Raw genomic sequence first — 10,059 nt, 5'->3', positions numbered from 1 at the left:
AAAAATAACTTATATGATTAACCAATTATCAGAATAGCTGACAACTGATTTTCTGTTGACTAATTGATTCATTAAGTAACATTGGTGGAAGTACTGAGATCTTCTGTTTAAGTGAATACCATAGCAATACCACAGTGTAGAAATACTCAATACATTCATAACTTTATTTGAGTAAAAGTACAATCGTATTGACATCAAAATAGGGTTAAGGTACCAAAAGTAAAAGCACTCATTATGCAGAACAGCCCATTTTGGAAAGATTTATATGATACTACTCAATTATTATTATTGATGCATTAATGTGTAAGCATTACTAATGATGTTGCAGCCGGTAAAGCTGGGGGCAATTTAAGTACTTCATGTACTGCTGGGTAGCCCTCACCCATAATAATGTATCATAATTTTTTAGTTGATTATATTTTGTATTAGAATTGAGAAAGTAACTAGTAACTAATGCTGCCGAATAAACATAGTGGAGCAAACAGTAAGATACTTGGCTCTGAAATGTTGCAGAGTAGAAGTATGAAGTAACATAAAATAGAAATGCTCAAGTAAAGTAGAAGTACCTCAAAATTGTACTTAAGTACAGTACTTGAGAAAATGTACTTAGTTACATTCCAACACTGACTAATTATTTCACCTTTAAACTGAACCAAACATCATTCTAACTCTAACTCTAAAACCAAGTCTTAACCCAGACCCTTTTAAGCCTGGCCTAAAATGAGGAGCGGTGAAAATGTCACATTTCACAAAAATGCCTCTCATGTAATTAAACTAAATCTGGTCCTCTCAAAGATAGACATACTAGAGCACACACACGCACATGCTGATCAAGGTCATTTTCGGAGATATGACACACACTTGCATTAATTTTCTGGAGACTTACCGTAACCTTTACCCTAACCTTAATCACTGAACCAAAAATCAGCTTTTCCTCAATTTGGCCACAGCTTTTGTCCCCAATTGGACAAGCTGTCCCCAATTAACTGGTCTTTAGTCAGAAATTTGTCCCCGAATGTAGCGCACGCACACACACACGCACACACACACGCACACACACACACACACACACACACACACACACACACACACACACACACACACACACACACACACACACACACACACACACAGACACAGACACAGACACAGACACACACACAGACACAGACACAGACACACACACAGTCAAGTTTGCAGTTACTGAACCCACTCTTTCAGCCCCTCCTCTCCTCCACTAGAGCTCCTGGCAGGCCGTCTGGTTGAGGCCCATAGTAAAGGGAACCGTTTTCTCTGGCATGAGTGTCTAAGTGTGTGTGTGTGTGTGTATGTGTGTGTCCACGGGCCCCAGACAGGAAGGAAGAGCGTGGGCCCGGCAGCACAGCTCCAGAATTCCGGTTTTGTTTTTCTTCTTTTTCCATCAGTGCGGAGCCTGAGCCGGGTCTTAAAGAAACAGTCATTAATATTTTTCCCCTCTTAATGACACCACACTATTCTCTGAGAACGAGTGAGACCTCCACAATAGGACTCGGTATGACTCATTTCTTTAGTATGTAAACATATTACCGCTTTGTTAAATAAAAAACTCGAATGAGTAGTTCTTTTATGGCTCGATTGTTTGTGTTCCTCCAGAAGTCCCAGTGTGCGTCTAAGCATAGCATCAGGTTCATTTTCATTGATGCTGCTAAAAATAAAATCACTGATCCAGCATCAGTGGTCAGGTTACGTAAATTACCCATGGGGTGAAACATAAGGATTTCGGACACATGCAGGGCAGGCGTATTTAGCTGCCACCGCCATGCTTTTGTAATCAATCAACACTCAAAATCTGGCAAAGAAAGGGCTGAAAATTACTTGGCATAATTGATGGCTGACACAGCTCACAGCTCACGATCTTAACGTTTCTGCTGAGGACAATAAAGACAGGAAAGTCAGGATTTCTGGGGTAACTGCTCGGGCTCTGTGGACCAATCAGAGTGGAAAATAGTCTCTTGAAAGTAACCAGTGACATCATCGTTTTGGCAAAGATTATGAAAATAAACTCTCTTTCACTTGATACAGAAACAAAGCTCAGTGTTATGAAAGGGGGACCGGAATTTTTTTATCAACTAATTTCAAGTCAGGGATATGAGTAAAAAAAATTTATTAAGAAGGTACACAATAACTTACTTTCAGAGTATAAAAGTTTCAGACATAGGATATAAAGGGACGGAACAAGAGGCTTATCTTTCTAACTGCAGTAATTACAACCAGGCGTTCTGCACTCATGGTGTAAAATATCCAACTTAGAACAAGCACCATTATTTTAACTTAAAGTATAAGGCTGGCATCATTCTTAATAAGTTTTTCATTGTCAACAAATCCCATGAGAAGAATAAAACCAACAATGTGTTAGTCCGTCTCTCAGTACTTTTTGACTCTCCCACCCTGTCTGTTGCACTCAGCCATAAGCCCATTCATTCCCCCTGAAGACAAAAATCTTTAAAAACGGGCCACAAATGTATACAGGTTCCTCTATATTCCCCTACATAAAATAATACTGAAATCCTAAAACAGCAGGGCACTGTGGTTTTTTAACAAAAGTCACTCAAAGTCAAGTATATAGTGCATTTGTTAGGGGCTATTTTCAGGCTTGGATTATTATTTATTTCCCGCACTAGTGAATATTTACTTGGGATCCAAGCCCTTATTCAATACCAGTGGTCTCTTTTCCCCAAATTTAAAATCTCTATAATCTGTAAAATCTGCATTTTCATGTAATGTAACATGAAGCCAGGGATTGCTGTTGCACTAAAAACTGAATTGGTGGCCTGCCATGACTGAAGGAAAACTGGTAACTGGAAACACAACATTTAAATTGACACTGACAAAGTAACTGTATTTAATGTGGATTGGTTATGTCACGGCTGATCTGTCTAATAAGGCCAGTATCGTCGCCAACGCCAATCTGGCGTATCGAATCGGTGCATCTGTAGTATTTACTGGAGCAAGAAAATGTACATTGTAATGGCTCAAAATAACCAAGTGCAACGGTGTGGCTCAGTGACATGTTTTTAAAACTTTTTGAACAAAATTGGAGGTCTAAGGCACAGAGAAAAGATAAATGAAGCTTTGGTTCCACAATACTTTTTTATGAGGATAAATTAATTGTTGGTTTTGAGCTTTTAATGAGATTTGTAGACGGTAAGAAAAATATAGAATATCACCAAATCAATCCTTAAAAAACAACAAAAAACTGTCTCAAAACTTACCAATGTGAACTTAGTTTCTCCATGTAAGACAAAATAAAGGCACTGCAGTAACCATTTCGTTAATTTAACACTGTCAGTACTTATGATGGAAGATGGAAGTATCTGTAGGCAACAAATTAAATAAGGTCAAAGCCAGGCTGTGATAAAAAAAGGTTCCTATGTTAATGAGTTTTTCAATGTGCTGCTGTCTCCAATTTAAAATTAATGTATTGGCCTGAGTGCAACTAAAACGATGACTGTGCCCTATGGACATTTTGGGTGTGTATGCTGTATACAGTAAATTTGCTTTTCAGTGGAAAACAGCATTTTACTGAAGTCATTCTGCACCAGCTGGCACACACATACACAAAAAGAAAAACTAACACATGTGCATTGCATGGGCAAGTACCAAATTCTCTTGCACGTGTCTACACTTTTGTACAGATAGCCGTTGTGTAAACACACATGCACACATGTGGTGACTAGTAGCAGCAGGTCCTTCGTCAGCAGAAAAGGGACTGCACTCTCAGCACTGTTGTAGGGGAACAACTTCTCTAATGTTTACCTCCTTCACTTCTGGTATCTCTTTTGTAAAATAACCAGACAGTACATCAGCAGTAAAGGCTTACGGTGCATTTTAAGTCAGTCAGGAAAATGGTTCGGGTCAAGTCCTCGCTCTATGTATGAATGCACGACTGTGTGTGTAACATCTCACGTTTTATTGTGTTATAAAAACAGTGGTGTGGTTGTCTGTTCCTGGTGTTGATTTTACCCCATTTCCCTCACACCATAGCTCAACCTTTCTCTGATGCCAAAATCTTTAGGCCTCCTCTCTTCTCTGGAGATGTAGACCGATCTCCATCTGATTCTCCAGACACTCCTTGAGCTTGTCCTCTGTCAGCGTCAGCCGCTGCTCCAAGATCGAAACCGTCTGGATGAAAAAAGGAGAGTTGAGGGACGCACGATGAGAGGAAAAAGACAAAGAAAGAAAGGGTGAAGGAAGGAGATGGATAAGAGAGACAGAGCATGTTAGAGAGGGCTGTACAGCATCAGCCTGACAGTAATGACTATATAATGGCTGTGTTTGTGTGTGTGTGAAAGAGGCAGTTTGTGTGTTTGAGACAGATGTTGTGCGTGCAAGACAATCCAGCTGATTGTTGTAACCCAGGTTGCTACTGAGTTAAAATGTAAACAGTGTAAGAGGACCGAGAGACATTTATTTTTAATAGTTGCTTGATGGTTGTTTAATCGTGAATGAGTGAAAGGAAATTTATATTGATAGTGTTCAAATAGTGGTGTGCGCCTAACCTTAAAAAAGAGACATCCTTAAAGTACTTGGGTTCAACACTAAAACATGGGCATTGTGTGGGGGAAAAATATTGAGTGGATATCGTAGTTCTTGTGTGGTCAAAGTCAATGTTTTATACGTTTTTCTTTTTTTCCTAAGTTTCTAATACGTGGTATCTTTTCTATGCAAACCCAGTCTCCTGATTCTTCCTTGAGTACTGTCATCAGTGTAATTGTTCCTCCTTGTTCCAGTACCGGAATCTTCTGATCATTCTAGTCCACATAATGCTGTTTAGCTATCATACCTGTTACAGATACATACAGAAACGGGATGCTAAAACATTTTTGGCGAGCTAACCAGGAGGAGGTTACTGATGTATAATATATAAGGTGCACTCTCATTATAGTTGAGCATTTAGTTTATTCAGTCATAATACAAAAATGAAGGTATTTCAAAACCTTGATATCAAAATTCCAAATGAAGTGTTGGTTAGAGGAATAAAAGAAGGAAATACTAATGAGGAAGTAATATATTTTCTCAAACAGTATGCTTTTCTATTAGCAGAACAGTAGTAGTAAAGGAGCCCACGTCAGAGTTTCACCAAAACTTGATTGTAGATTACAACTCAGGAACTGCTTTAGCCACTTGGAGCCATTGAAATCATACACTTATGTTACAGAGGATGATGAGAATAGTTTTCATATTAGATATTTCATATTATCTAGCAAGTTTCTACACTGAACGTGTACGAAATAGAAAGACCCAATCATATCTTGCTGACTTGAAACTATAAGCTATGAGTGGCAAAAACAATGCTGAAGTTCTCAAAGACATGATGGTTCAGATTAGTGAATCCATCACTGAACTTGAACCTGCCATCCCTAAAGGAAAGGAGTCACCTGAGGAAACATCAGAGGTGGGTTTACTGAAAACTTCACCCAAACCACCTCTCAAAGTCTCTCTGGCATGGGTAGCCTACCCACCTGATAAAGACACTAAATCATTGCCTATAGCTCAAAGTGCTGAATGAAAAATAACCCCAACATTGCTACTAGTGACATCAACCCCCCTGAAGTCCAGCAATATATGCGGTTGAGCACATACTAAAGAGTGAGGATAACCCAATGCATATGCTTTCATCCCAGAGACTCAGAATTTTTTCAGGCAAGGTACATAAACCTCCTCAAGAAGCAGACTATGATACATGGCCAGTGTTGATTTACTCATGAAAGATCCTGCTGTGTAAAACCTTCAACGGTCCAAGAAAATCCTTGAAAGTCTCCTGCCTCTAGCTGCTCACATGGTCAAGCATATGAGTCCTGACACTTTGCCTGCTGTTTACTTTGAGCAGCTTGACTCAGCTTTCAAAACAGTTCAGGATGAAGACGAGCTATATGCCAAGTTCATGGACACATTTCAAGATGCAGGTGAGGAGCGTTGAGCCTATCTGCAGCATGCTCAAATGGCACTGAACCTTGATGTAAAAAGGGCCGATGTACCTGTTGCAAAAGTACGTAAGCAATTTGTAAATCAATTTTGGAGAGGACGTTGGCATAGTTCCCTGATCTCATAGCTTCAGCTGAAACAAAAGAAAGCAAATCCATCACTTGCTGAGTTGTAATTGCTTCTGTGCACAGAAGAGGATCGCTGTGCAGCTAAAACCATGCGCATGAAGCAACATCTTGGTTCTGTGAAAGAGAAAGCGGCATCTCACCAGAAGGTTGCTTACAGTGATGAATAAGAAAAAGGGGTGTGCGCTGCACTAACTACACTTATTCAGCAACTTGCCAAGCAAATGGCAGAGATCCAAAGCTAGTTAGCAGCTTTAATGGCAAACTTCCCTTTCTCCCAAGTCACCTTCCCTTTCTCCCAAGTCACCTCATACGAGTAAGCAGTTTGAGGGGAAAAAAACTGAAAAATTTGTTAGACAGCCTGTGCCAGCCTCAAGTAAAAGGCCAAAGCCCAGGCCAAAACCTGGTTACTGCTTCCAGTGTGGGGAGGATGGTCACATCAAATCTCAGTGTGACAACGAGCCAAACACTGCATTAGTTGCAGAAAAAAGAAAGCAATTCAAGGAAAAGTGTCAAAAATGGGATAAACAAAACCCTTCAACTGCAAGTGAATATTTAAACTAGAAACAGTTCCTGTTACAGGATAAATGGGCAAGCTGTGTGCTAATCTCAAACAGTCAAACGCAAAGAACCGAGTTGCTGAACTGCCTTAAGGCTTAGTGGGCTCAAAATGCACAACTGTAGTCATAGCCGACACTGATTGCAACTGCCTTTTAGATACAGGTTCTCAAGTAACCACAATTCCAATGTCATTTTACAAACAGAACCTGTCAGATCAACAAGTACAACCTTTTCACGACCTTTTAGGGGTTGAGGGTGCAGCTGGACAGTCTGTTCTGTACGTAACTTCTGTTCAGATGACTCTTTGATTTTCCAAAGACTTTCTGGGAGCAGACTTTGAAGTACCAACTCTTGCACTTGTGGTTACAGATATACCCCCTGAGACGCCATCATCATCAGTTCTAATAAGAACAAATACTCTACGAGCAATACTTTGAATGTAAGATTACAAATCATCAGCCCAAATATTATGGCTACAGGGCAGTAATTAATACCTTTGAGTTACAGCACCAACAGAACAAAGGGGGCAACGTGGGGCAATGGTGACTATTCTCAGTAAGACATCTACACTCATTCCTGCAAGCCGCTGCTTCATCCTTGAAGGCTCAGCTAAGGTTCACAATCTGTAAATTTGTGATTTCTGGTTATTGTTGGGAGATTGTTGAACATCCCACCATCACCCTTGCCTCGTGGTCTTTGTGTCAAGAGTTGTCTTATTACTCTTTCCTCTAATGCGCCTTACAAAGTCCCTGTTGTGATCACAAATGAAACCAATCCACCCCACTGTCATTGCAGAACTTGGAGCTTTTCACAGCATTCTTTCTCAGCACAGTGTGACAAAGTCCTCTGTCCCTGAGGCAAGGCAGAGGTCAGACTTGAAGTTCAATGTACTCCATTTGCTACCAGAGTAGAAAGAATACATGACCAACAAGCCCTGGGAAAGCCTGAGATCTTTTCTAACCATGATTTAGACTTTGGGTGTACAGATAAGGTGAAACATTGCATTAAATTACGTGATGAAACTCCTTTCAAGCATCGTGCCAGGCCGATTCATCCTCAGGACGTTGAGGCAATGCGCAAGCACCTTCATGAATTGCTTGAGGCCGGTGTGATAAGAGAGTCAGAGTCATTGTTTTCTTCACCTATCATCGTCGTAAGAAAATGCAACATGAATGGTTGTACATAGACTACCGGAAACTATATCTTCAAACTGTGAAAGAAGCCTATGCACTACCCAATCTTAAAGACACCTTCTCAGCCCTGACAGGATCCAAATGGTTCACAGTTCTTGACCTAAAGTCTGGATACTACCAGATCGAAGTTGACGAGGCTGACAAGGTTAGGACAGCTTTTGTTACACCAGTCGGATTCTGGGAGATCAACCGTATGCCCCAGGGCATAACGAAAGTGCCCAGTACATTCCAGAGATTGATGGAGAAATGCATGGGAGAACTTGAACACACTTGGACACTTGTCCCCTCAATTTGGACACTTCAACAAAGTACTTGTCTTTGTGGATGATTTGTTCATTTTTTTCAATACTCTGGAAGAGCATGAGATCTGGCTGATGAAAGTACTCACACGCCTAAAAGAGTTCGGATTAAAACTATCTCTTGAGAAGTGCAAGTTTTTCCAGACCTCTGTTCACTATTTTGGACGTGGTATCTGAAAATGGTGTGGAAACAGATCCAGATAAAGTCAGTGCCTTAAAAACCTGGCCTATTCCCAGAAACCTGAAGGAGCTCACCTGTGGCTATCCACCACTGTGCAAAATAACCAAGCTCAGGAGAAAATGTGATCAGTATCATGATCCAAAACAGCTTTTTGAGGGTCAATGGACAGTTGAGGTTGAACATGCTTTCCAGACTCTCATTGAAAAACGTACCATTGCTCATGTCATTGGTTTTGCAGACCAAAAGAAATCTTACATCTTATAACTACATTTTAGTGTGTTGTAAATAATGTTTTAAATGTCTATATACTGCTAATACATGCTAAATAGAGGAACCTAAAGTAAAGTGTTTATGTTCATGTACAGATTTACACTGTGCTTTGCTCAAGTAAGCTGCCATTTCAGCATGAAAAACTACTGGAAGAACCTTTGCAAATGATAAGTCAATCCAGTTACATTGCTGTTATTGTGGCTATTCAAGGTTGGACTGTATCTGCAATAATTGAGGTTTGGAGAAATGTTTTAGTGTTGGTGTATATTATATTCTTAATTATGTAAACGCACGTGCTCAAAATCCCAGGTAATTTTTTCCTGGATTTGAAATCAAATTTGGCAAGAATTCCTGGAAATCAATCCTACTTTTGACTGAAGGTTCTATTACCTGACTTTTTCTTAAAGATCTGAGGCACTGACTAGTTTGTTATTTTTCAAGAACATCAAAAATGTATTTTTGCCCAAGGCCATTAAGTGATTTGTAAACTAGCAGCAGCATTTAAAAAACATTTTTTATAACTATCACTTGAAGCGAGTGTTTAGATTGAAAATTTGTAGTAATGTTCTCAATTCTCCTGGTTGCTGAAGGCATGAATAAGTTTATCTGGACTTGAATTCTCTAATTCTTACTATCTGTTTTTAATAACAAAAGGCTCATTTAGTTATTCTCTTGAGGTGGCTATTGAAGCTCTGATAGAATAAAAGCTTAAAAAAAAGTCAGCTCCACCCTTAGTCATCTGTTCATTTAGACGGTGACACTACTGAAAATTACAGCTGGAGGCTCCGCTGATGAAAAGGCTGAGATGACACAGTGCTCGAATGTACAAGCATAAATATACAACAAACGCTGTCACTATTGGAGGATGCTGAGAGGAAAAAGTATGATGTACTGTGATGTCACTACCCACACATGCATGTCCTGTATCAGAAAGTGACTTTCCTGTATTCTTTGTATGCGTAAGTGTGTTTATGCAATTGTGTGAGAAAGAGAACAAGAGAGAGTGCGTGCCAGACACAGAGACTGCTGTTTTTGGCTCAGGCAGCAGATCTCTCTACAATAATGTAACCCAGGTTACTACTGAGTTAAAATGTAAACAGTGTAAGCAGGCAGAGAGAGAAGCTTGCAACTCTCGCCGTGTGATCTCACGGTGCAACAGGTAGCTAGTCAGAGTGGCCGTTGGGTTTAGTAAAGGTAGCAAGGGCTACGCAGTAGTCCTAACACAGGTGCAGGTCAATGCAAGAAATGTTTGTTTTAACTGCATTCAACCTAAAATCTTTCAGTGTGATGGGTTATGCTTTGTTACTGACTTGTAGATGTCCACCAAGCTGACGTTATCTGTGAAAATCTGTTGAATGAAAGCTCTGAATGCTAAAATTGATGAGTTACGCTAATGTTAGCATATTGCTACAGCAAATATTAGTAGCAAATCATGTTGTAATTTAGCAGCTATGTTAGCTTTTGTT

The 10,059-nt window shown here is 39.9% G+C and overlaps 1 protein-coding gene across 4 annotated transcripts in view; it reads right to left on the bottom strand.

Moving 5' to 3' along the window:
* Nucleotides 1–2,157: 2,157 nt before the first annotated feature.
* Nucleotides 2,158–10,059, bottom strand: part of poc1a (POC1 centriolar protein A) — a 53,129-nt gene continuing 45,227 nt past the window's right edge. For all 4 annotated transcript variants that reach the window (XM_040115537.1, XM_040115534.1, XM_040115535.1 and 1 more), the window contains one exon: nt 2,158–4,161. In XM_040115537.1, coding sequence (XP_039971471.1) covers nt 4,051–4,161 — 111 coding nt within the window. In that variant the 3' untranslated portion in view covers nt 2,158–4,050. The remainder of the gene's footprint in view (nt 4,162–10,059) is intronic.

The sequence above is a fragment of the Xiphias gladius genome, chromosome 21 (assembly GCF_016859285.1).
Source record: "Xiphias gladius isolate SHS-SW01 ecotype Sanya breed wild chromosome 21, ASM1685928v1, whole genome shotgun sequence".
NCBI classification, from domain to species: domain Eukaryota; kingdom Metazoa; phylum Chordata; class Actinopteri; order Istiophoriformes; family Xiphiidae; genus Xiphias; species Xiphias gladius.
The sequence above is the reverse complement of the archived record's forward strand: the minus strand, read 5'-3'. Positions and strand labels throughout refer to the sequence as shown.